This window comes from Chaetodon trifascialis, chromosome 16 (assembly GCF_039877785.1).
Source record: "Chaetodon trifascialis isolate fChaTrf1 chromosome 16, fChaTrf1.hap1, whole genome shotgun sequence".
Taxonomy (NCBI): domain Eukaryota; kingdom Metazoa; phylum Chordata; class Actinopteri; order Chaetodontiformes; family Chaetodontidae; genus Chaetodon; species Chaetodon trifascialis.
In genome coordinates this window covers 16,936,735-16,964,348 of record NC_092071.1, presented here as the reverse complement: position 1 = coordinate 16,964,348, position 27,614 = coordinate 16,936,735, and the positions used below count along the sequence as shown (strand labels likewise).

General features: G+C 42.0%; 3 protein-coding genes across 3 annotated transcripts in view; all 3 read right to left on the bottom strand.

Annotated features, from left to right (window-relative positions):
• Positions 1 to 22,297, bottom strand: part of LOC139344381 (unconventional myosin-XVIIIa-like) — a 57,036-nt gene extending 34,739 nt beyond the window's left edge. Inside the window, exons 1-11 of the mRNA XM_070982488.1 lie at positions 22,255 to 22,297; positions 20,214 to 21,305; positions 6,191 to 6,278; positions 5,720 to 5,826; positions 5,456 to 5,632; positions 5,106 to 5,316; positions 4,839 to 4,981; positions 4,473 to 4,573; positions 4,238 to 4,301; positions 3,422 to 3,566; positions 451 to 621 (exon numbers count right to left, since the gene is read on the bottom strand). Of these exons, the coding sequence (XP_070838589.1) occupies positions 451 to 621; positions 3,422 to 3,566; positions 4,238 to 4,301; positions 4,473 to 4,573; positions 4,839 to 4,981; positions 5,106 to 5,316; positions 5,456 to 5,632; positions 5,720 to 5,826; positions 6,191 to 6,278; positions 20,214 to 21,191 (2,185 nt within the window). The 5' untranslated portion in view covers positions 21,192 to 21,305; positions 22,255 to 22,297. The remainder of the gene's footprint in view (positions 1 to 450; positions 622 to 3,421; positions 3,567 to 4,237; positions 4,302 to 4,472; positions 4,574 to 4,838; positions 4,982 to 5,105; positions 5,317 to 5,455; positions 5,633 to 5,719; positions 5,827 to 6,190; positions 6,279 to 20,213; positions 21,306 to 22,254) is intronic.
• LOC139344945 (uncharacterized) lies at positions 7,099 to 12,507 on the bottom strand. The gene is made up of 4 exons (XM_070983389.1): positions 11,686 to 12,507; positions 9,347 to 9,433; positions 9,066 to 9,137; positions 7,099 to 7,164 (listed from the first exon to the last, which is right to left on the bottom strand). The coding sequence occupies exons 1-4, from the start codon at positions 12,505 to 12,507 to the stop codon at positions 7,099 to 7,101; spliced, it is 1,047 nt and encodes a 348-aa protein (XP_070839490.1).
• Positions 22,298 to 23,765: 1,468 nt separating the features above from the next.
• LOC139344864 (gap junction delta-2 protein) lies at positions 23,766 to 25,037 on the bottom strand. The gene is made up of 2 exons (XM_070983277.1): positions 25,001 to 25,037; positions 23,766 to 24,886 (listed from the first exon to the last, which is right to left on the bottom strand). The coding sequence occupies exon 2, from the start codon at positions 24,882 to 24,884 to the stop codon at positions 23,766 to 23,768; it is 1,119 nt and encodes a 372-aa protein (XP_070839378.1). The 5' UTR covers positions 24,885 to 24,886; positions 25,001 to 25,037.
• Positions 25,038 to 27,614: the final 2,577 nt, after the last annotated feature.

The following is a 27,614-nucleotide window of genomic DNA, read 5'->3' as shown; positions in this document are numbered from 1 at the left end:
TCTGGTGCCCTTCAAAGTGTGTTACCGTCGTGATGGAAGTCGGAGGACTTGCACACGTGAAAAATCAATGTGAGGCAATTATGATTTCAAGGACAATGAATGAAGAGTAGATCCAAAATTGCTTGTCCCGACATAGTGTGTGTACTTATCCGTCAATAGCCATTGTTAAGCTGTGGTATTCATTACTAAGATAAGCTTTACTTTCTCCACAGCATGCAATTTCCCTCAGGTGATGAGCAGAGGCATGTGTGTGTGTGTGTGTGTGTGTGTGTGTGTGTGTGTGTGTGTGTGTGTGTGTGTGTGTGTGTGTGTGTGTGTGTGTGTGTGTGTGTGTGTGTGCAGAAACAGCATGAGATTGACAAAGGAAAAAGGGGGAGAATGGGGTGGGGGTGGGGGGGTGCGAGGAATGAAAAGGAAAGAATCTGTTGGTAAATGTGGTCTGTGGAGTACCTGCATCTGCTGTGCCATTTTCGTCAGAAGCCTGGCGTACCGAGCTGGCTCTGGGCAGGGTGCCCTTGGCCTGGTGCTTGAAGATGGAGGAGGAGAGCTCCTCCAGGGTGCAGCCCAGCAGGTAGGCTGCCTTCTGGGCCCACTCATGACGTGCAAATTGTTTCCTGCCAGCTGAGACATGTGCATGAAAACCTCCATTAGCCGTTCTGCCAGCCACCCCAGGCACATGGCTAGCCTGGTAGCTTTGTGACAAGCCTGTCTCGGACAGTGTAGGATTATGTCTCTGGTCAAGCTGACACCGACACAGCTGGTGAGAACATACACTAAAAGCACGCTCACAATGTTAGCAGCTTGGTTATGTTTAACTAAACTCATATCTACTCACTTCTACAACTACTCTTTCATGTTCAAAGACATCTTGAAATTGAAGTGATAATTGCGCCTTTTATCATCCCCAGAATGAAAGCAAAACTCATAATTAGGGGACACAATTAATTTATTTACATAAAGACCTCTATTGGGAAACACGTTTCTCTCTAATCTAGTGGCTGAGTGATGGAAACATGCAGACATGAGCGCAAACTTCTGTTTTAATCCACCATGAAGTGGTATCTTCTAAGACTTAAGAGGGAAACTGGGGGGTTTCACACAGAGAGTAGTGCACTTTATCTGTTTCATCAGCACTGCAGAAGCCCCCGCGTACTTTTCCTGATGATAAGCAGGATGGTTGTAACGGCAAGTAAAGACATTTAAATATTTGCTTTGATAGATATTCACCACCACAATTATTTAAATTCCAGTCAAACATCAAAAGGGGGAAATTGGGTTTGCCAAACTAACTGGATATTACTGAATCAAACATTAAGAAGCGTATGACTCTTAAAGATAAAAAAAAAAAAAAAAAAAATGACATATGTATAATATTAGCTCATAAAAGCATCCAGACCCACAGTGTGGTAAGCCTATTCTCTATCTACCCTTGTTAGATGTAAGTGTTGACAGTACAGTATACAGAGAAAAGTTCATTTCATGTGGTCCCTTTAATTTGTTTCGGCAGATTAGAGATCAGTGCTGCCCTCTTGTGTTACACCATGAAGCTGCACTGCCAATGAACACTATTTTCCACAGTGCTATACTCTGAGACAAAACACAGACTGTCCTGGCAGCAAGAACCTTTTCAAATGAGAGCCAATTCCAGTATTTTCACTGTATAAATCAAATACTCTATGGTAAAATATAATTACCATCAAAGTGTCGACTCTTGGTCATAATTTTTATCCCATCATGCTTTGCTTCTTCATGACGACCGCTGTTTGTTTAGGTCCTTAAGTCACCCAGCAATTAGCAGATCAGACCAAAGGTGCTCAGTGTCTGTGTTCCCAACAGCAGAATGTAGGTAGGACGATATTCATTGCTTCAAATTCTAAAACTGTTCCTGGATGGTGTTATAGTGGCACCGAAAAGACTGGCAGCCAGCTGGAGGGGATCACTGAAAATAATTTGGCAAGCAAATCTGAACAAGTGACTGGCAAGTGCAGTGAAGACAGAGAGTGAAGAGTGAGCACATCAAAAACACAAGACACAGAGTCGCTGCTGCTCTTCATTCCTTGTGATTTATATGTTGTATATTATTCTGATATACTTCAGTTTTTTGTGAGCTGCTTCCAAAACAGAGGGAGTCAGGCTTCAGATTAATTGGATTTGCATTGCAAGATGCAGTATGCGTCGTTTGATTCAAATTTGCAAATCAGAGGTGCAATAAAGAGAGTTCAAATGAATAATACACAGGGAATTCAAAACTTCTGAAGGACAGGGGAGAAGTCAAGATGTTTAAATCTCTGTTTTGGAAAGGTCTTTATTTGAAAAGCATGATAATTCCATCCTTGGAAAAGCCTTCTCTAAGTGTTTTCAAGCAAGGGCTTTTCATACAAAATAAATGTGACTAGTACTAACCTCACCAATAATAAAAAGTGTTTTTGAGAGCCTTTTCAAATGGCAGACATCTAATTTTAAAATGAAAGCAAACTGCTGTGGGAGGCAGATCTATTACTTTCCAGTAAAAAATAAAGAAATAAATAAAACAATCAAACTCTCGCACGTCAGGTGTCATCATACAAATAGCTTCAGGAACAAATCCTCATGTTTAAGAGGACTGCTGTGTTCCCATTAGTCCTCTGATGCATGCTCATGACAAGATCAAATGTTGGTCACGGCTTAAGGCCAAAATCAGACTGATGTTTTTCTGTCCTTGAGCTGCAACAGCAATTCCTAACAATTAGACTCTGGTAGCTTGCCAGTAGCATCAGCTGCTGTAGCACAAACAGTGCTTTGTTTGTTTAATATGATCATTTAGTGAGGATTAATAAGGTCAACCTGACAGAGGTTTATATCTAATATGCAAAATACAGCGTATCACTTCAATGCTGTTTCAAACCATGAAGACCAGAGCCATCTGTGGCAAGGAGTCTCAATTGATTTCAGTCTATTTTCATGTGAAAGTGCTGTCCGCTCTAAAGCAGACACTGTCCTGTAATGACCAGGAAAATATCCTGCCTACTTATATATAACCAAATTTTTTCCTGCCTGAATTTTCATATTTCTGAGCTTTACATCAATGCAGTAGAGCAGCTGAACAACCTGTGCAACATCTTTAAAAGTGCAAATGCATAATTCAGTTATCTGGATTACAGCTGTCTTGCATCACTCTGAAGATGTTACCTACAGTGAGATAATGCAGGATTGACATTTTTGAGATTACATGAAGTGTTATTAATACAAATTCAGCTACCGAGGTTGTTTTTGGTTTTTTTTTTCAGCTGCTTTCATCATGTGCCGCTGTTGGATGCGCAAATCAAGGATGACCCTTTGCATCATTGCTACTGGAACGTGTTGCTGTATATTATGAATGACATTATCTATGCAATAAGTGATGCAGCTGTAGAATGGAAAATCATCTGGTGAGAAATCTTACCCTTTGTTGCTCCTGCAGCCCCAAGATGGTAGATGGCCCCGAGGACAAGCCAGAAGGCCCTCTGCTCATCACCGCTGATCCCCAGAACTTTCATGGCTGCTTGCAGCTTGGAAAACTGCTGTGAGGCTCGCTGCTTATCCTCAGTCTGACAGACAGCACACACATTCAAATGAAGTTTCTTTTTGAACTATTAAAGATAAAAACTCCTCTTATCAGGTAAAATTAACCAAATGAACTACATATGCAAAGCTTCAGCATAGCTGATGATAAATATCAGTGATTACTTTGCCAGTTGTTGAGACTGCACCATCTGTCAGGCCCACTTTCATTTACTAAAAAATGCAATTTTAGTGTTATTTGCCTGTTATAGGCCACCACATGTGGTGCAAATGACTGTTGATGTTGCTTCAGTGTCATAGCCGCTGACAGATGTTGATAAAAGCCAAAGATTACTTCATGCTACTTTAAGTGATGACAGCATAGACTGTGAAATAATCAGCAAATCGTCATGTTTTGTTAATTCCTGCAATCCATCATGACACTGTGTGACAGTAAGTGAGAAACATAATGCACAAAAAGAGGGCCAGCCACTTAGTTATAAATTATTGGAAGGTTTCTTACAAGGCTAAAAACATAATAAATGGAATTTTAATCATTTGAGGGTCAGCTGGTGCACATTTTAGCTATGACAGCCAGATATAGCTGCATTCACATAAAGGTACTCAAACATTCAGCTTTATAAAAGGTAAAATAACATTTTTTCTCTCTCTGGTTGTTCAGAAATAGGCCAATCTCCCACTAACAGGTAGTATTTACCTTAGTCTGAGGCATGATTCTGAATGCAGTGTTTTCAGCAAAGTGGTTAAGGTGCAGCTCGGTCCTGATGAAGAAATGAGAACAGAACGTCAACATCTCTCATGTCTACTAATGCCTACATAATTACAGTTAGGGCAGCAGTGATACATCACTGCAACATATCAGCACTGTATTAATCCAGTGCAGATGTGGGGTGTATTGTGTATTTAATTGGTATAATAGAATTCATGCCGACCTAAGAGAGCTGTCTACTCCAGCCATCAGGTAGTAAAAGACATTAAAAGAGGTCTCTCCTTCTGGTCTTCTTGTCACCCTCATCTTCTCCAGAAGCATAGTCTGCAGGGCCACAGCAGAACGAGACATTAGCACAACAGACAATAACATTTATTATAGGCAGTGCAAGTACGTTTAATAACAAAGCCTGCTGGAGTTTGGTGAAAATCTATACTAGTTTATGATGTACTGTCTACGATCACAGCAAATATGCGTAAGTAGGAAGAGCAGAGGTTGAGCAGCAGACTTTTGCATGAATAAATAAATAAATAAATAAATAAATAAATAAATAAATAAATAAATAAATAAATAAAGGTGTTATTTGTACCTGGATAGAGGCTGAGGTCACCAGGCCGGCCTGGTCAAAGTCTAAGGAGACAATATGGGAGAAGCGACTGGCATTCCCATTGATACAGGTGGAGGCATTCCCAAATGCCTCCAGAACTGTGTAGACTGCCTGCCATTTCTCTGCTACAGACAACAAAGAAAAATAACATCATTTTTTTTGGGGGGGGGGGGGGGGGGGGGGGTCTCAATAATACATCTAAAACAACATCCACTATATTTGAATTATTCTGCATTCTTCACAACCTACTGGAGAACGTTTTGTTGGTGCTGCCAGCAATGGTGAGCAGGTATTGGATGATGTGTTGACAGTTGGTGGTCTTGCCACTTCCACTCTTGCCCAGCAAGACAATGGACTGATCCTGGCGAGTGGTCAGGAGGTTCCTATAGGCAGCCTGAGCCATGCTGTAAATGTGAGGGGCAGTGTCCTCCCTCCTGCAGCCCTTGAACATTTGCATCACCTGGAAAGAAGATAAAGGACAGTGAAGGAGGGGAGAAAAGAGGACCAAGCCATAGAGAAGAGGTCATACATGTCAGTTAGTATCTTCCTGACTCTATTCCATAAGAGCTGCATCATTATGTGCACATGCTGCGGCTTACCTTCTCGGAGTACATCGAGGGGGCGCTAATGGGGTTAATGACCACCATGTTGGGCCCAGCGTGGGTGTGCACCAGGTTACCGCCATACCGCTGCCTCAGGGAGTGCATCACGCTCGACTCGTTCAGATACTGCAGAGAGGCCAGGTCTTCCACGCGGTCGAACATCGGAGGGTTTGCCTAGAGTTCAAAGTCAGAAGCGGTCACGTACTCACCCGGTGTCATCTTTAATTGATGTGGTTCAGAGTTGATTGGATGATTAAATACCTTCTCTACATCATCTTCATCCACATCCAATAAAGATCCATCACTCTCCAGGCGGATTTTCACCTTCCCCTCTGGCAGGCTGCCTGCCTCTGTCTTCAGGAGGGTTGCTGCATCACCACAAAGCGTGGAGTTCATTTAACATGACATGTGACCTCGACCTGAGCGCTTATCTTACACGTCTGACAATGTGAGGCAGTGGTATCTCCATTTAATAATGCCTGAGCTTAATTAAATCTAAACAAGCACTGAAAACGTGCTGAGTCTGATTACACACAGCCTGAGGTAAAAGGGGGTAGTCTCATCAGGTTTCCTCTTTAACATTAAAATATCAAAAGCATTTTCTAAGCTTCAACAGCCCCCCTCTAAAGTTCAACAATCAAATGCCACCCAGAAACACACACACCAGCAATGACAGGATAGTAATTTGAGCATTCTGCAAAATGACACTTAAATACTGAAGTTTTTACTAACCCAAGGAAAATCCATCCTTGTGGACAAGCCATACTTTTTCTGTGTTATACCAGGCTCTCTCTGCCGTTATCTGCTCCTCAGTCTTCCCCTGTTAGAGCAGATTAACAATCACTATGAGAACAACTTGCATAATCAACAAATGAGCATTATAAAATGAAGAAAAAAAACGGTTGAATGATTAACAGTTGATGAAAGAACTGGATAATGGACTTCCACAAGGATCCTACAAATTGCAAGCATGGATTAACATGCAGTTCATATTCACATAGACATAGAGGAACTGAATTCATTGGGTGGAGGGCTTCTTTCAATGTATGAATTTGTGCAAGATGGTTCTCTAGCATTTACCATAAGGCCATTACACATCATCCCTCCACAGAAGAACTACAGTTCCCATGATTGCCCTTTTTAAAGCACCTTTCAGAGCTCACAGAGTGTGCATAGATCATACTGAAAGTGGATTTCACATGTTCACTAAAAGGACGTCACAGACAGAAGGTGAGACCGGGGTGTTTCTTCGTCAGTACATCACATAGACAAAAATACACAAGTCTGAGGGGAACTACACAGAAAAAACAACACCTAAATAATGTCAAACACTACACACAGCCAAAATCAAGTGTTTGGAGTGAGTCATGCTTGGGAACATTTCACACTTTACTCAGACATGCAATCAAGTTAACATAATAAATCAGACAGCTGCACCATGACTGCGTATTTTGGGTCTTTTCTCCCACTTGGCAGGTAGTGAACTGCTCAGTGATATAGTAACAGTTACGGCTATAGGGAAGAGGGAACTAAATATTCCCCCCACACCCCTCAACTAGCTCATTGCACATGAAAACCACATAACACACATCACTCTGAACACAGCAGGATGCCAGAACTGCAATCAATTGTAGCCATAGTCAGACCTTAGCTGCGGCGGAGTGTGCTGCCTGAAGGATGGCAACGGGGTCTTCGACAAGCTTGAACTGGAGAGGGGAGGGAGCACAAGTCAACTGAGAAGTCAGTGTTTTTAGTGATGGATTTCAGCAACTAAACACTGCATTTGAATGTAGTGTCCCTGGGCACGGTGGAAAAAAATGCAAAACATGCTACGGTGAAAAACGTAGGTCACAAATTATCATGAGCAAAGCACACAGAACAAAACACTGCAGCTGTTTAACAACGTAGCAGTAAGTCAAGCAACGGCTGCAGAATAAGTGCCTCATTCAAGTAATTCACCATAAAAAATGACAATATTAATGCATTAATGAGCAGGGATTACAAGGTGCATTGAGGTGCAGTGCGTGCGTCTGCAGGGAAATTCATGTTCTGTCATATTAACAGTCACAGCTAACAAGATCAGCTGTACACGGTAAAGTATACACGCAGGGCACCATGCAGCTAGCTGTAAAATAATGTAATAGTCAATGCTAATGAACTTGGATATGGAGAATGGTAAGCACAAGAATATCATGTAATATGACACACACATACTGTATCACTGCAAGCTAATTGATGGATTCCTGGAGCGTTTTTGCAAGTCACAGACGCCCATTTGAAAAGATTTCAAATGTGTTCAATGTAAACTGCATTTAACACCGGTTAAAGCTAAGGACAAAAGCTAAGTTAGATCCCAACTCAAAGCACTGGTTGTTTTCCTTTTCAACAAATCACTAATCTGCAAGTGCAAGAACAAATTCTCTCTGCTTCCATGCCGCTTCCTCATCCATCCACTTTAAACCAACTATAATTTTCAGTAAACGATGAAGAATAAAACTAAATCAGACTTCTTGTCGAAATTAGCACTGGTTAAGACGTCTAAAACCCCATTCAAAAATTGCTGACCTTACTTTGTGACAAGTGGTTTATGCGACATTACTACATTCCAGGCCCATGAACCCAGACTGAACCGTGGAGAGCAGAGTGGGGACAAAGACAAGCGGGCAGGCACAGGCAAAGTAGGGTAGAGAGGGGTCAGCAGAGGAGAACAAGCTTAGACTCCAGCATTCCACAGAGTGTGGCGAGCCCACGGTCGAGCAGGCTGTACCTGAGAGGATTTGTGGCCTCTGGCACACTGGCCATGCAAACAGCAAAGATGACAGCGGCAAGTCAGGATCCAATGACCAACAGAGAGCCAGAAGTAGAGACATGGGACACAATTTGAGACAACGGGATATCAGAGCAAGCAGAAGGAAAAGAAGCGTCTTTCAGAGCTCTAGTCTTTGAGAGAGGAACTCCCATGTAATAAAGCACTGCCAAAATAATCACAGTGGGTAAAGAACATTGTCATACAGTACAAATGTGCTCCTCTGGACCTGATAACAAAGCAATTAATGCTACAGAATGAATGAGAGGAAGGCAAAGTAATTATCAGAGGTGTACAAGTCAGCTCAAAGGGTACGAGGACTCATGCTGTTGTCTCATCTGAAACAAAAGTGTTACCAATCAATCACACAGCATGTAATTTAAGATAGCATTCATGGACCAATACTGGAGATTATGATCAGTTTTATCAAAGTATCCACAGAATGTTTTTGCCTTTAAAAATCAACATTCAGGGAACACAAGATATGTTTCCACCAGTCCAGCTCATTATGCCAAGAAGGCCTTCGTTTTCTCCTGAAATAACTCTGAAGTAATCTGACTGAGAGAAAATAACCCTCTGGTCTCAAAGCTTCGTATGTCACACCAAGCGGCCAACAACGCGGGGAACCCCTGTAACTGGAAGCCTATTGGCAGTGGGACAGCCCGGCATGAACCCGGGTCATTTTTGGACACATTTCCTTCTATCTGGAGAAGCAAGCAGTTGATTCAGGCTGCTCACAGGGTAAGCCTTGGTAAAGCATGGCAGGTGCAAACCGAACAAAAACAGGGAGAGAGAAGTTACATCTTTGTCATCAACAGTGAAGATCCTCCTCACACGCTTGTAATCGTCCTCAGTGGGAATCAGCTCTGGGACCTGCAGTTGGAAAGCAGGACCAATGCAATTGGGTAGCCAGAAAGTAAAAATCAATGATCCAGGTAATTGCTATAATCGTCCACTTTAGATAAACTAAAAACTGAGTGGGCACACGCAGGCATTCATGTTAAAAAAAAAAAAAAAAAAAAAGTGCTTTTGAATGTGAGAAACACACACATGTGTAAATTCGCAACCAGATGAACACACACCTGTTTATTCGCAGACTGAGCCTGGGGCAGCGCAACCTGGGACGGCTTACCATTGGGCGCCGTAGGGGGACAAGATGTCTCTTCTACCTTTACACAATGTATGCAAATATTCACAGACGCACAGTTTGACAGACGAACATGCACACACAGATGGAAACAACATGGGAAGATGACAGTGAGGATGACATTTATGGTTGAGCTTAGTGTTTTGGATGCACACATCTGGCACTATGGCCCGCTTCAAAGCAGGTTTGTTCCCCCTAATTTAATTTTCCAATTAATTCAAGCAGGAAATGAGTATGGGAAAATGACTATCAAAGACAATTGGATCATTAAGCACTGCTGCGAAAGAATAATGGTTCAAGGCTTTTGTTTGTCAGCGGTTACTTAAGCAAGAATCTGTTGCAAATAATTAATTAATTGAGCATCGTCTCAGCTGAATTCTCCTACAACTGCACCAACATCCAAGGAATGCGGGAGCAGCATCTGAAATTAAATCATCAAGTTTTATAACTTTGCTCTGCATTGGATGCAGCTTGTGGCTCCAGGATCAATAATTCAATTTTTTTCCCCATATCTGCTGTTTGAGGTTGTGTTTCTAAACTTTTTCAATCATTATAAAATGATCACTTCTTATTCAGTTTGATTTTTATATGAAAGTACACAGGGACAGATCTAGAATTTTTCAGGGGCCAAGTCCAACATCCACGCAGATTTCCTTACTCGGTAAAGTGGACATCTCACCAGCCATTCCTTGTTTCCCAGTGGCTCTATAACTTTCAGTGAAGACACACATTGTTGATTATATTTTGCAAACTGAGCCTTGTTCAAGCAAACTGTGTACTTCAATAACCTATCCAAGGCATACCCAGAGAAAATTGATAGCTGTTCTTGAACTATTCGGAGTATATCTTTTGAAAGGTAACACTATGAGCTTTAATACCCAGCGGTTACAAATCATTGTAGGTGCTTCTGGAAATGAGTAACAGAAGTTTGAACACACTGAAGTAGAAGGGTTTTTTTTTCTGCCTGAATATTGCTTCAGCAAATAGATAGCTGGAAAACACAAGAAAAAGTTAGAATTCAGCAAACTTCAACGCAAATCCTAATGGTCAAAACAAATTATTTCACACTTTTTTTTGGCTTTTTGTTTTTCAGGGGTAGTTAAGTCGTATCCAATGGTATTGGCCGATGTCTGCCATTGTCAGCAACAGCAATAGCCATGTTCATATGCAGCTCCGGTGAGAGCAGAATAGCTAAATCACCACCGAGGATGCTTAGTCACACATAAATGGACATTTCAGCTCACGTCTTGATCCCGTCCTTCATATTGCAAACCTAAATCTCGCTCTAGATCAGTTAAAAACACAATATCCCTCAGCTGAAACACCAGGTGCATATCTCCAAAATCAAATCCTTTGCTCCACGGCCAAATGCCCAACTGGTCGCCAGATTTCACGGACATCTGTTGATAAAATTTTCAGATGGCCTGCTGGCACACAAAATGCCAGAGACACTAAACAACAGGACAACAACATAACCTTGTCTGAGCTACAAATTGGAACAGGGGCTGTGGCAGTATATACAAGCCTGAAACTGGACAGCCACAAAATAACATTGCTTTTATAAGTCCAAACATAAATAGATTTCAGCTGAAGCTGAATTTAATTACCCAAGCACCGGCTGCAAGCTGCACATATATGTGACCAACTGGGTCTTGGTTTCTGGTCAACTGTTTTCAGAAAAGGCTCTTTAATTGAAAAGAGCTACTGATTAGTTTAGTCTACGAGGATATAATTTGAATTCTTATCGTGTTTCTTGAAAAAGCTTCCCCCAAAAGGATCCTTAAAGCTCCTGCGTTGGTGGTCTACAGCAGATAGAGCACAACGTCAATGCCTGCAGAAAGTGACAGTAATGAGTCACAGCTCAGTGCTCACGGACAACTCCAACTGACCAGACTACCAGAGAGCAGGCCATGAGCGCACCCTTATACCTACTGATGAAGCCTGATCATGAGCTGGTACATGCACCCTGCTTCACTTCACTTATTCAGGGTGGCTTCATTATATCCAGGCTGGGTTTTCTCAGAAATCAAGAGCTGAATTTATACTTTTGGAGGAAGTGTCAAAAAAGTCTTTCTGTTGCAGCCTAATTATAATGCCAGTTGTAAGAGAAATCATGATCTATATGCAACAGCGTATCTGTTCAAGTTGAAGATGTCTTTCAGGGTGAACATTATGAGGAGATGCATGAATATGAACAGTGATGTCTGTGTTATTGTCACACAGCATGCTCCACCCAGGGGTTAAGTAGCACACATGCACTTTTTCATTCAGTACCTCCGGTTTCTTCACAATAAGTGGACGAGGCTTTGGGATAAACCCTGCAGGAGGAGCCAGTGGGTCTGTCTTTACAACAGGGAGAAATCCTGGAGGTCTTGTCAGGGGATTCTGTTTTGGGGGCACCGGACTGGATTTTCTGGGGATGAAACCAGGCGGAGGAGTCAACAGGTTCTGTTTGGAGACGGGGATGAAACCAGCAGGTGGGGCCAAATGGTCGGGTTTGGGAGCCGGGATGAACCCAGCTGGAGGGCTGAGGGGGTTAGACTTTGGTGGTGATGGCTCTGGTGCAGGTGTGGGTGCGGCCTCCTCTGATTTATCCTCAGTAGGTTTTTCCTCCACTTTTTCTTTCTCATCCTCCTGCTTAACCTCTTCTTTCACGTCCTCTTTGCGGTCCTGGGTTCGGGTGCGAGGCCGGTGTTCCTTGGTTCTGCTTCTGCCCATGAGGCTGGTCAGACCCATGGAGATATCGTCCTTGTCCTCCCTCGCGGCTCTGGTGGTTTTGAGCGCGGAGTCTGCAGCAGAGGCAGCCTTAGCAGCCTCAGGAGCAGCGGGCTGGTTCGGCTGTTCCGTGCTAGCAGGAGTCACACGCCTAACGACTCTTCTCACAACTTTCACCACCTTTTTACCGCTAGAACTCTCCTCCGGACTGTCCGGACCACCCATGTCCACGTTACTATTGGACTCTTCAGCTGTTGATGCAGGCAACCGTGGACTACTTCCAGCGTCTGGTCCAGGTTTAGTCACTGCTTGAGGCTGACTACGATCTACATCAGACTGAATACAAACAGCAAGGCAGACAATGACGCAGATTATTCCCATGGCTGATAAAATAAACTGTCAAAGATTTCAACAGCAGGCTCTGGGCCCAGAAGCTCTGTATAAAGGATTATTCAAAAACGGATTTATATCAGCTGGCATATTTCCATTTGTGTATCTTGAAACCCTCACACATGCAAGTGTGTGCAACCACTCAAGTTCCTGCATGCAATCAGGCCATTTGATCCAGTATGTTCATTCATTTCTATAGATATGTTCTCACATTCTTCACATCTCAGGGATGCACAATGAATCCAGGTGAGAAACGCTGAATGTAAACAGAATTTTTACATGAAAACTCCACAGGGCACCTTCGGGATTGCAAGTAAAGAATCTAAATTGTAAAATGGTGTTTGGTGGTTTTGGTATGAATCTACTTCCACAGAGATCTAATTCCAAACTAAAAGCCCTGAGAGTGAGGAGCATCACTGCCAGCCCGATGAGCAAACAGTTAATGATTAAGAATTGTACTTGTCATCATCTTTTCCAAAATTCAACACTTTGCGAGCTAACTTGGTAAAGTAAACTGACTTCAGCTGAAATCATGATCGTGATTAGAGGACATATTTTTCTTATCTTGTACCACAGCACACAAAACAGTTTGCGTCATGTCAATTCGCATGCATGCGGGTGAAAAAACACTTACATCTGGCTTGTTCTCAACTTTAACCTACACAAGAGGAAGCAACACGAAAAGGATCAAACCGCACATTCAGATGCAGAAGAAGCTTTTTTCTATCAGCATAATGGAACAAATTCAACAAGCAACAGCATGCAGGTATGAACTGAAAGGCAAAAATAACACAGAAAAGCTTGACTTCCCTTTTGCTCCCAGAATGAAAAGCGTGATTTGTACGCCATGGTGAAAAGCCAGAAGTCATGGAACAAGCTGGGAGACGTGGAGAACAAATGTATGGAATGATGAGAGGAAATAAAGAGACAGTCGAGGTGAATGTAGTGTGCAGAGCGATGAAGAGTGGGATTTTTAGTTGTGAGCGGTGGGATACTGTGAACTTGTTTTCTGCACACAACAGGTCATACACCAACAGGGCAGTGGGACCATGCAGCACTGAGGACAGAGCACAGGAACAACATAATGAAATGGTTTTCTTTCTTCACACTAACACAGAAACAACTGGAAAACATGAACGTGAAGGTCTAACAAGCAGAAAAGACTAGAAGTCTGTACTATGTGGGCCTCACTGTCCATCAATTACTATACAGCAATTATGTTGTATGAAATGATGTATGAAATGATTACATGCAATGTTGGTCATTTGTTTCATTTGTAGTGATGACATCAAACGTATGAATATTCCATCCAACAGAAAGTGTTGCAGACAGTAAAAAAACACTAAAACCAACAATATTAATGGTTGACTGACAAAGGAATCAAACAAACTTGTGATTTTCACATTTACAATTCACCATACTTAATGACCAGGCAATCATGCCATGTGCTCAAAGTTGTAGAACGCCTGTCACAACTTTTCATCAGCAGTTCAAACTATAAATTGGCCTTTTCCTCATCGAAGAGACACAGCAAAATGAGTTGCTCATGTTTCACCATCTCTGCCCCTTCTTTCATCAGAGTCCACACCTATAAATAGTTTCAGCAGGAAAGAGGGCCATTCTGAGACGCCTTCAGAGCCCAAATGGAACAGCTAAGCAGAGCATGTTACACCCTGAGCAGATCACACCGCTCGCCACACATGCAGTCCACCAGAGGCCCGAACCCATTACCTTTTCTCTAGGCCTGGTTAACCTTCCAATCTTCCCTTTGTCACTGGAGCAGCGCAGTCAGGGTCGAGGCAGGGTAGGACCCGGGTCCGCAAAGAGCACGCGCTCACCAGTCCTGAGTGAGTGGGAGGGCAACTTAGAGGGTGGGGTCACAGTCAGCACAGTACAGTCAAGCTGTAGTCTGGGGAGAGCAGGAGGGTAATGTGAGAGCAACTGGGCAGGGAGACAGAGGAGGGACAGCTGCGAAGATAGAGAGGGGCTATAAATAGATTTTGCAGAACCACATCAATTAACACAGCCACTTCTCCCTGTCACTCTCTTCTGCTGACACGGAATCAGTGAGGTAGTCTCCCTCATATAAACTTCTATTGTGATCTAGCTGTTCGAGGGAAACACAAAAACTACAATAATGCAATTAAAACATAAAGATCTATATTGCAAGCAATTCCTATTCCAAAGAGAGTCAAAAATTAATGAAGGCTTAGTTAAACTTTCATTACCCTGCACAATGGCAGTTATTTGTAACAATGTGAAGAATACACACAATTATCTGCACATCAAACAATAAACCTGTTCAATCACTAAAAGGAGCCGTACTCTCTATGCAGCTGCAGCAATGCACACAGATAAACATGCAAAGAACCAAAGTTTTGACCTATTATCTAAAGACACACTATGCCTGTTTAATTTGTGGAACGTTTGTTCCTCACATGCCTTTTCCACCACAAGAGGGAGCTATAAACTAATGCATGACTTTCTCTATTTCACAGAGGGTTCTACTTTGGCACACCACTGACCTAAATTCAAGATGTTGCATTGTTCAGAGACAAACCTCAATAAGAATGAAGCACAAAGCAGTGGCTTCAGAACTCAAGGCCAGAGATTTACAAATGAGATGCATGCCAGTCAGATGTGATCTTATAACGACACTATTCTCCCAAACAAAACAGAATGAGTGATTCAAGTGATTCAAGTTTCCTTAGTACAGAGTTGCTGTGAAACCAGTTGGGTAAAAAGATGTGTTGCACTGCCTGGAGGAAGGGATTCAACTCATTGGTGCCATGGAGCGCAGCCGCACAACAAAAACACACAGCTAAGTAGGAATAGGCTTGGCCGGGCGGGGACGGGCTAATCCAATCCTGGCACGCTCTTTTCCTCTTCATAAACTCATTAACAGTTTCATTTATCAAATGACCGGTGCTTGTGGGCAAAGTATAAACCAACTGTGTGTTTGTTGAATGAATATATTCAGAATCAGCAGAAGAAACGCATTTGCGGGAATAACTTTTTTCCTATTTCAATTGGTATGTGCTAAAATAAAGTCGTCCTGCAAAAAACTATAACACGCGACAAGGCGTCTCTTCCTCGTGGTAAAATCAGAAATTCACATATTATCACTCAGAAAGAGCCAGCCACACGCACAGTATAGCTGGTCCATCTAGCAGAGTTTGCTAATCCCCAGAGTCAGTTACTGGGGCACAGCATAATGTCATCTGTTTTTCTACACATGGCTGGTGCAGACCAAAGATTAAGGACTACACACCATAAACACTGCCGATTCTGCCCCAGTTAAATCCTTCCATACTATAAAATCTACTGGAATCATGTAAATTGTTGGCTGGTGTTACTGGGGTTTAATACCACATTCTTCTTATATATATATATTGAATATAACATATATGCTCTACACAAATGCAACATGTATTCTTGGTTTCTCCACAACATTGCCTGGCATTTCTTTATTTACCAACTCCTTATTAATCTGGGTTGTAGTCCCTGTTAGAAAAGGCCGAGCTGACCAGGAGAACAGATACAATATGCAGAAAGGCTATGAAAACCTGCAGACAGAGTAATAAAATCCCTGAAATAAAAGCATTACATTTATTGATGGATTTGACCAGTGTCTTGCTTTGGGAACGAGTGGAAGAGCAGAAATGAAACATGGGTCATCACACTCAGCAGTCCTCTGAAAAGTCCAGGATGTGACCCAGATTTTACAGAAAATAGGCCTGAAACTCCGAACTTCTTTCTGAAAGTGGGTCACATGGGCATGAGCTCACCTGTGGTTCCTGGGTTTAGGGAAAGAGCAGAAATTGAAAATGGTCTCACAGAACAGCCACAAGACAATTTCCTAATTTAACAGCACATGACAGCATGGACACCGAGAATGATGAGAAAGGCAACAAGCAATTGATTTTCATGCACTAAACTGAACTGAACACAGCTGTAGCACACATTCATAACCTCAATAAAGCAGGACTGCATAATATGTATATGCATTGTATCTGCTAGTAGTGAAACTAATGAAGGCATTGTAAAACAAATAATGATGCTCTATTAACATAGCTCTTACTTCTGGCTGACAAGCTGAAGGTGTGTCTGACAAGTGTCTATGTCCCAGTGACTGACATGGGTATCAGTCACACACCCAAGAATGTCAAGTATGCCCTGCATTAGTACTTCAAACAGCAGTAAAGATAGTCACAGTCAGTCATTATATGAGAGCTCAACATCTGAAACTTGTGTCACTCTGGAGTGACTGGAGGGAAAACGACATCTTAAGCATAGCCTCTATCATGAACCAAATGGCTTTATCCTGGGAGGCCCCACCTCTTCCTAATCCACGCCTGTGCTAATACTGTCTGCTACTGTAGAATCACCCCACTGGAAAGGCGATGACGTGATTTAAATGGGCAGCATGAGGAGGAGATTACACCATTTGCTAATTTCCTAATGGCAAGACTGTGTCTGGACTGCAGAAAGACAGGAAATGCATGGGATGAGATACGCAGGGAAGCTGGATGAAACATTTGGCAGCGTCAGGTCGGCCACGGGCCACCCTGGCCCCTTTCAGTTTTATTAAATGTAAACAGGTAGCATTAGCTGCTGCACGGTATGATCTGGGATATTATTGAAATATCGCCTGGATCTGCTGGTTGCTGTAATGCAACCATATTTAAACCATGTTTTTGACATGAAAAAGGTGGATGGTGCTTGTAGCTTGGGCAACTGACTCTTCATCAACTGCAAAATGGCACCACTCAGGAAAAACAGGCACTTATTTCAAAAGAAGACCAAGATATAAAGTGACTGCAGGTAGTCGGCTCTGCCAAATGTACTCAGGTGTTCAACAATAACAAGAGGCATGTGGTGTTCATGAAGGCACTAACCAGTTCAAGCGACAGCCTTTTTGGCACTGCAGACTTGTTGCAAGGCAACTCCCCTGCAAAAATTGGCATCTCAGCTTGGACTCATAATGCCTCTGACCAATTGATTTCCCTCAACCAGCTGGAAAATTGAAAATTGTCTAACAGTGCCCCTCCCTTCAGAATATCTGTGAAACAACACGCACGACACACATAATCTCAACCCCACTGACACACCGCACATCTGCTCATGTGCAGCACAGCAGGATTCCTTTACCAACAGAACAGGTGTACAGTATGAGCACCTTCTGCACCTTGTTTAGACACACCAGATTAGTCGATCCTCCTTACTTTGCGCCCAGACTGGTTTTGGCTGTTTTGAGCTTCTTTTTACTTTTTTAATTCTGCAGCATCACTGCAGCAATGAGATGTCTGAGTCTAAAACCCAGCGCCTATGATGCAGAGCTTACAGTAATCAGGAAACACTGAAAGCTTTGGGAATAAAAACAGAAGAATAGTTGTTCTGGCCTTGTGTGCTGTGGACAGTGGCTGCCACCCAATGGACAAAAGGTCCATGTGCTTGGTTGTGTGACAGCAGACAGAGGGACAGCATGTGTTCAACTGACACCAAACCTGAACCGCTAGGTTTTGGTCAATATCAGGCTGTCATCATTGTATCTTCACTGCTGTTCTGCAGTTACACAGATCACCTGCTGGCAGCCTGGTAACCTCACAGTGATGACCAGACACTAAATCACTGCACCCAGCCAAGAAATAGTCCAGCATATAAACTCCTGAAAACTAGATAAATATACAAAAACACAGGTACTTTCTTTGAACAGAGCTCGAATAGCCGTTTCCTCCTCCTTCCACTGTTTATGCTAAGCTAGCAGTCACCTGACCGCAGTTGCATTTTTAGTGGACAGGTATGAGAGTGGCAAGAAAGCAAAAGAGCATAAAAATGCCAAACTATGTTAACAACCTTTAAATAAAATCAGCCAACATGTAACATATGCATCACGTATGGTTCTAACTGTGCTGCACAGCTCTAGACCCAGAATCCAGATCTTATTATAACTACCTATAAATAGTGCTGTCGGTTCTGGGTCACACTCACATGCACATTTTCTGATTTTTAACATGGCCCGTCTTATGACGATCAAGATCAGCTGAATGTAGGACGAGTATCGAATGGAACACAAAAAATAAGCACATCTGCTGTTTCACAGTGGACTTGAATTGTGATACGCCAGTTCTGTTTAACTTAATATTTGATCACTGATGACCTCGCTTATAACATGAGATGATACATGTAAAAAAAAAACAAAAAGGAAACATGGGGAGTGTCATAAGAATGTGTGTGTGGTGTCTGGTAACCATAGCAGCCCACGTAAGACGCACAGGGTTCTCAAAACAAACGAGCCTCACAGGTAACGCTGGGATTGTTAGCGTCTCTTGTCACTGCTGCAGTGTCTCAAGTTTCTGCACAGCAGTCTTGTGCAGTGCATCTCTACATCTTCTCTGTTTGCCAGAACAAGCCCTCAGGCCCACAATAAGCACTCAACTTTCACACCAAGCCGAGTAAATCTGACCCCGGTCAGTACCCTGACGTGCTCTGAAAGAACAGAGACGTCTTACACCAAACTTTATGTATTAGTAAGTCAGTCCGTGAATTATCATTTCGCTGTAATTCTGAATAAATGTGTACCTGACAACTGGCCCCATGCAGCACTGTCAAAATGATTCTTTTAGTGATTTAGTGCCAGTAGTCTGCATATTGTTTTATTTAATGTATCAGAATGAATATACACACTATAATTTAATTAAGAAACGGCTGTGCAGTAAGCAAAAATACCACTTTATCTAACAGTATTCTGCTTTTTCAGTTTCAAAATGAAATTGCTCATGTGAGTGTCTTGCAATTTGCAATTAGCATTTAGCACACAAGTCTATCCTTATGGTGAAACTAATATGCTGGGGCATTTAATCAAAATGACCGAATCCAATTAATTCTAATTTAATGATTACAGAACCAAACCTCGAGGCATTTTCGTGAAAACACCACCGACTCAAATAACAGTATTCTGTCCAAGCGTAACCTGAACCAAAGTTTATCTCTTTATCTCTTTATCACTGTCTAAACTCTTCATCATAACACCCAAACACTGCTCACATTCAGGTAATAAGGAGTTTAACTTGATGCTCCTCTACATGCCGCACATGATTATCCGAGCGAAAAGAACTGAATGGGCTGCCAGCCAAGTCTTACAAGACCATATGGCCATGGTCTGTGGTGGCGTTTGGGCCGTTGTTTCCTTCAGCGTCCTATTGTTTGGTGTCAAAGCACTGGGGGGAGGGAGGGGGGATTATATACACACCAGAACACATTCTCTCTTTCAAAACACACACAAACACACTCCCCCATAAATGCAAGCAACAGCACATCACCAGTGTCATTACAGTTCTGCCCATGATCCAGACAACTTTAATCTGTGGCACAAAACTACATATTTAGAAGAAAGAAATGTGAAAAACAGACAGGCATATGCAACCGCTTTAGGTGGTGATAACTTTTTTACTCTATGTATGTATGTATGTATTTAAATAACACAGAAGCACCAGTTCAATGCAAATATTGAGAATATTTTCCAAAAGTCTGATATTGTGACGAGATCCACAGTGAAATACACGCAATGAAAAAGCGGCATTTTTGAAATGATGTGATGGCACTGAAGAAACAGAATCAGTAAATGGGGAATTTGTGATCACAAATTAGAATCTATTCACTCAAAGGAGCAAAGATGATTCAACAATAGTACTTACATCAAAGACTTCTTTGTCCAGGCCTTGGGCGGTCCTCAGCCAGCTGCGGTTCAACTCACTCAGCTCCAGAATGGTCTGCACCTTTAGCCGGACCGCCTCTCCAGACTGACGGATCATCTCCACGATCTCGTCCCTGTTCTTGTTCTCCACATTGACGCCATTGATTTCCACCAGCCTGTCTCCCGGCACCAGGCCCAGAGCCCGATCCTTAGTCCCAGCGCCTGGTTCGGCAAAGTGCACCACGCGCCGACACACTCCTCCATCTACCTGCCTGTCTAGCATGGTCGTCCTCCGCAAAGAGAAGCCAAAATCCCCAGTGTTGCGCCGCTGTAGCTCAAGCTCTCTTGGATCTGGTATTGGTGGAGCAACAAGCACAGGCAACTGCAGGTCTGCACCGGGGAAGGTCTTCTCCACCAGCTCAGGAATGTGAACCACATCAGTGGCTTTTAGTTTAGGGTGGAACTTCAGAGAAGATGTAGTCCACTTCTGCCCAGAAAGCTGTGAAACCTCTGAGGTAGTTTCCTCTTTGATCTTCAGGGAAAAAGACACATGCCTCTGGCCTACCACAGAATTCATCTTTGCCAGTTCCCCAAATTTTGCCGCTCTCTCCTTTACTGAGCTGCGATGGTGTTCCAACTCATTTCCCTTCATGTTTTCACCAGAGGTACTTGCACTTATTTGCATATCCTGCTCCAGGGTGCTGTGAGGATGCTCAGCCTCCAGGTCTGTCAGACTCAGCTCCATGTTGCTAGCCACCTTAATTGGGATAGGACTAGAGATCTCCAGCCTGCTCCTGGAGTCCCTCTTCGAGCTCCCTCGATTGAGGTTGAAGAAGCCTCTACGTATGCTCATCTCTTCCAGGCTCTTTAACTCTGCCTGGGACATTCGCTCCTTCTTCTCTTTCTTGTCTTTCTTCTCCTTCTTGCCCAAGTCCTTCTCCTTCTCCTTCTCCTTGTCTTTCTTAATTAGGTGAAACATGCTTGAACTTTTGTGCAGTCTTTTCCCGGTTTGAATTGTTTATTGTGAGAAAAGCTCAGTGATTGTGAGAAGTACTTGAGAGCATCTACCACAGGCGCCGACCTATAGTGTCATCTGCCTGAAGGAGGAATAAGAGGACAATATTAAGAAAACACTTGCTGAGAGTGTAATAGAACAGTCTAACTTCATTTGCATGCTGATTATTGGCCAATATTGTTTAATTCCCATAGAGTACATCCTTCACAGGATGCTTTCTAATCCATATTGGCCCTCTTTTTAACTTTTAATACATGTTCGTTACTATATTTATGTTTTTAATTCAGATATAATATGATATTGGCCTTAGATATTGGTTGCGACATAAACATTTGATCAAATACTGTATTGCATATCACTTGGTCTTGCAGTCCTAACTTCACAATCAGTAGAATTCTGATCAGAAGCAAACTACTTTGTCAGCTGTGTGCAAGACATCACTTATTAATTCATTAAAGCCTCAACGGAAACATTAATGTAGATGTGGGATTTATTCTTTCAATCTCATGCACTGACACATGTCTATGTATATCTGAAGTTGCCCTACATCCACACACTGCTGAGCTTTGACCGTATCTGTGCAACTGTCATGCCAGTCCTCAGCATCACCATCGAAGTGATGCTAAACAGTTGCGCACGAAGACTGTCCACGAAAGCTGCATGAATTGCAGACGCACAGCCGTAAATTCGCACTTAATCCACACACTGTAATCACATCTGAGGTCAGAGAGGATATAGTCAAAAGCAATTGCAATCACTTTGCAGCACTTTGCAGTTCTGTGAATTTTCACCAGGTGACTTGTGGCAGGACATGAGAAAGCAATCTTGATTTTTAGCTTCACTGAACTTGCTGTAGGCTACTCATGGCATAGCTGGGTTATCGCTTGGCTGTAATGCTCTCCCTTTAAGCTGCTTTGCCCTCATTCTCCAGCACCGGTGGCCTTAGGGAGCACTTTCAGTAGAGAGTGCAAACATGCCATTCACATAAAATAACAAAGTGGTCGCTATTAGCAGATATGACACCTACCTGTATGTGCTCGCAGATGATCGTCTTGTTGTCCTGCATGAAGTTTTCAGCATTTTCCTCCCTGGAATTGTCAGTAGGTGCGAGAAATGTACTTGTGATGCATTCAAATGCTTGCCGTGTGCTCCGACTTAAGACCATTGACGCCGTTTATAACGACCTAAGGATATATCAAATCTCTTGTTTGTGGTTTTGATTTTTCAAATTAATTTAATAGACCTTTGCAAAATAGAAATACGAAAAATACAAATCAAAATAGAACTTGTTTGAATCATGTGCATAGGAGAACACAAAAAATGAAGAATTATTTAACGAAGTAACACTACTATTCCATTGTGCTGATATCCATCTTTATGTCTTACATGGGGGGCAAATTGTGGCAAATTTAGAAATCGTTTCATAATGTTATTTGGGTCGTCAACGCTGCAACTGCTCTAGAGCTTATAAATTCCAACAGAACATGAAGGCAGCACAAGCGTAAACCGGACAGCAGTGACCCCTCCTGGTACTTCTACTTATTGGCGCACTAAAGGTGCAGGTACAGCATAGACACAGGTAAATATTGCTAGGCTCCTGCTCAGTTTTTCCAGGACTCGCCTTAGAGATCAACGCCCAACAACATGTCTTTATTAAGAGACATGACCATATATTGTAAGCAATATTTTTATATGGGATAATACATAAAATGTTCCTATAAATATATATATATATATATATATATATATATATATATATATATATATATATATATATATATATATATATATATATATATATATATATATATATATATATATATATTTGTGTGGTTGTGCCTTCAAGACTCTTGCACATATTATTACATTTCAGCTCAAATTCAAATTCTCAAATGTAAGCTCTTGAAAAATTTATATCATGTGAGGCCAAGTCAAGGAAACCAAGCCTTTTGTCCCACTTTATGGCACCTTTACAGGTTACACTCCACTGACTTTGCTTAAATTAGAAAACTTGTTAGAGAATTGAACCAACACGTAGACTTCCAACCAAATTGGAGCCCTTGTGCACTGCTGCCTGTAACAGGTCAACAAAGTCTGAGGTTACTGCTGTTCAAATAGCTATATCATCTTCCTATTTACAAAGGATCCTTTATGGTCCTCGTGCCTTCAATAAGTGTAGGGGCAAGTGGAGGTTGGAATAAATCACAGCAAATACATTCATGTGACTATATTTACAGAAACGGTTTCATAAAATGCTGCATTACATTAATATCAGTGATTCCCTCTGGAGTACACCCAATAAATCAAGAGCGGTAAAGAAATATCTCCAAATCATTTCAAAATTCTGTTTTCTGAGGAAAGAATCAAATACACTGAGTGCGTCACAGTTTCTCCCTGAAATTGCATGACTCATTTTAATAATCTCTAACTTCACAACTTACTTAAACCGATTCATCCGGAAAAGAGTTCAATTGCAATCAATTAAGAAATACAAGTGCAGTGATAGATGGAAAATATATATCTGACACAAAAATCATTTTACAGCCATGATTTTTTGCCACGTCCTATCTTGGCCATATTGTGCAGTCTAGTCTTGGCGCGCTCCTTCTCCTCCAGATTTCTCTTCGAAGTGCACTCCAGTGTAGAGTCCGTCTCAAAGGAGATGGCCGGGGCCTGGTTTGGGACGCTGCTGCTCTTGTCCCGGGACATGGTGGAGGTGGTCTGCAGGACGACCCTGCCACGTAGAGAGTGTTTGAGCTCAAGCAGCAGTGGGTTGTTGTCCGAGTATAATTCCACCTGCTGCATGGGGTCTCTGTCTGACTTACAGCAGGTGCAGCATGCAGACAACAATACTCTGAAAATATATATCCAGCCAAGATAATGCAGCTCCACAATGTTCAAGATGAAGCAACCGAGACTGACGCTAAACATGAAGTTGAGAAAGATGGTCTTCTCTGTTGCTCGAGACACAAAGCAGTCAGTTCTGTTTGGACAGGGGTAGGTCTCACAGCGGAAAAGGTGTGGAACTTCAAATCCAAACAGGTAATACTGCCCAATGAGGAAGATTATCTCCATGATGGAGCGCAGCAGAACATGTATGATGTATATAAGTAGCACTTGGCTGGAGAGTTGGGTTGGGTCCTTTCCTACCTCTCTCATTTCCTCTTCCAGCTGGCTCCTCTCCTCACACTCATCTTCCCGTGAGCTCCACTCCTCGTTGTTATAGGCTGTGTTGTAAGGACTGCCGGCCTCCAGCGTCGTCTCTTTATCTCCTCCCATGTGTTTGTCCCTTTCAAGTGAAGGTGTGGACCTGGGTACCACATCGACCTTCTCAACCTCTAACTTTTCATTCTTGGTGATTTTTTGCAAGACATAGACAATGTAGAAGATAGAGGGTGTGGAGACGAGAACAATCTGAAAGACCCAAAAGCGCAAGTGTGAGACAGGAGCAAACGTGTCATAGCAGACATTATTGCATCCAGGCTGTAGGGTGTTGCAGGTAAACTTGGACTGCTCGTCGCTGTAGACAGCATCCCCCACCAGGGCCACGAGCAAGATGCGGAAGATGAGCAGCATTGTCAGCCATATCTTGCCAATGACTGTGGAATGGTTTTGAACCTCCGTTAGGAAGCGGCCAAGAATGGACCAGTCTCCCATTTCTGTGGAAACACGAGAGATAAAACAAACAAATTAATAACAGTGAACACTGAAGCGGTTGCCTCTCTACCATCCTGCTCTCCGAAGGAGAAAAATATATGACTCAGTAGTCTTACCACGGAAGCAGGTGCATGAAACCAGATGTATTTGCTCATGTACAGATTTCAGTTGTTATCTAGATTTAATATTGACCCAGAAATCTGCTTTGAATATACAGTAAATATCATGAAATAGCTTTCTCAGCGTGTCATTGCTTCGTGTTAGTATGTCACAATCTGGCATGACCTTCAGTGTGATTTTTCACCATGGGTTTTAACAGATAAACTGCCATAATGTAGCTTTATTTTATCATACATATATTACACACTATTGCATAAGAGCATATTGCATTAAGCTGTAAATGACCAGCATTTTCTCACATTTACAAAAAAAAGTTTAGTTACATTCGACGAGACACCATTTCTAATTACTAACTGGTCTACTAATTAATTGTCAAAGTAATGCGTAAGCTGTACTCTTAATACAAGAATTCACTGTGAAATTCATCTTGAAACATGCCTCATTAAAAATGAAAACAAGTTGAATGTAGTCAACTTCTATGATGTTTATTCTGTTCTCCTGTTCTGGAGGAGCTTACCTTTGGAGAGTCTTCCTTATCCAAAGCTGGAAAAATATCAGAGGAAGCAATCTGCATAACTTTATTTTCAAGTGGAGCCCGTTGCTGGATGTTATCGTGTCTTTTGAGCTGAATGAGGGGAGAATGGGCTGACCACACATATTCCCTAACTCTAACTGAAACGTTCATTGCACTGTATGTGAATAAAGGCTTTCAATGTACAGTGGGACAAAGATTGAAAAGTACAATGGGGGCACCTTTACTGAACAGCCGCTCGCGGGCGAGCAGAGTTCAAAGAACGTACTGGAAAGAGAGTGCACAATACTGATTCCAGCATGGATCTGTGTTCACTTTAATTTTACAGCTGAAATGTGAGCCCAGCTATCCCGGAAGATTTTTATACTTTGGTCTTGGTGGATGCATCAAAACGTAATGTGGAGAATCCCTGCAGCACCACAAATCAATTTTCATGCCTTTTATGATGAAACTTTTCAGAATTATGAGAAATTCTTCTTTTTTTCTTTTTTACTCATTGTTGTGGACCAGAGAACATACCTTAAATCTTATTCATAAACATAACTGTTTCTCACTCTGTGGTGGAAAAGTGTTAAATAATGAAGCAAAATAGCAGGAAATCCCTCTGAAAATTTAACAAGCACTCTTTTGCTGAGTGGCTCTATACATAAGGGGTATGTTACATGTATGGACTGCAGAGGCAAATCTTTGTTCAGCTGGGGACACTAGTTTTTAGTGTTCAGTTGGAAGTTCATTCAGAGTTAGTGTTTTAAGAATAATTCCACTTGTATTTGTCATTAGAATAAGGAAGATCTTTTTATCAAGTGGTGCTACAGTCATGATGTCAGTTCAACGTTGTTTGGCGTGCTCACTGGCCAAGCGTGCATTGTGTACAGCGTCTGGTGCTGCCAAGCAATCTGGGTTATATATGTTGCTTTGGTGACATTAGCTTTAAACAGCACTCTTTCGCTGCCTTGAAACTGATTCCTGTATCCATCTGGTAATTACTAGCTGAATAGGAATGTTGATTTTTTTTAGTTTATCAAGATATCTTATGGAGGACGGGGACATGGCGTACAGTGTGAGCCTTGCTGGAATTAAAGGAAAATGTTGGAATGAAATGCAATCGTGTCTGTCTTGGTTATCTGAGCCTCTTGGGTAGCCGTTGTTGCTTATGAAGGTCATCTGGCATTACCTACTGTTCTTGTAACTCCAGATGTCTCTGTACTTTTTTTTGGGGCTGTCTACAAGGTTGAAGATGTCATTTGACCACACACAGGGATCCTGTTTTCCTAATATTGCCTGTGTGCATCTAGTAAGACCCATTACCTTAGAGATATTAGTTTTTATTAGGATATTTCACAATTATATATCATATTTCTTTCTATCAAATGACTAAACTGAAGGCCAATGTGTGAAACATCTTTGAGGCAGGTGCTAAAACATCAGGATATTACAAGGCAGCTGTGATTCATTTCTAGAGTGAGTCAGTTTCCACTCTGAAGGTTGAGTCCACCACATGTTAGTTAATCATTAGTTATACAGTTTGATGATGAATTATATAACCCAGTGAAGGACATAACTATGTTTGGTTCTGGGATGAATCATGGCTAAACACACGTCTACCGTATTTGTAAAAAAAAAAAAAAAAAAACTGCTGACAGGATATGATTTGAATATTGGTGAGTGTCATTTCTAAATGCTTGAATTTAGATTGTTTTCCTCTACGCTCAACTTTCACTAATCATATGTTATAATATTATGTGTATAATCTTAATACACATCTCATGAGCAAATAGAAGCTGAGCATTCGTCCAGTCATCCATTGCCAACTGATCAAAAATGGGGAGATTTTCTGAGGTAAATGCACAAATTCCAAATTCTACAGGAAGAAATCATATGAAACATGACGAGCAAAACATTTTTATTTATTTTTTTGTCATTTTATTTACTTTAAGATTAACATTCGCCGTCAATGAGCAGACTGAATGTATGTTATTTTGGTCCACTAGAGGCAATTCGTACAATTTATGAGCTCTGTCGTTTTCATTCATCCCCATCCCATGAATGAAAATAAAGCGCTACGCACGCGGATTATG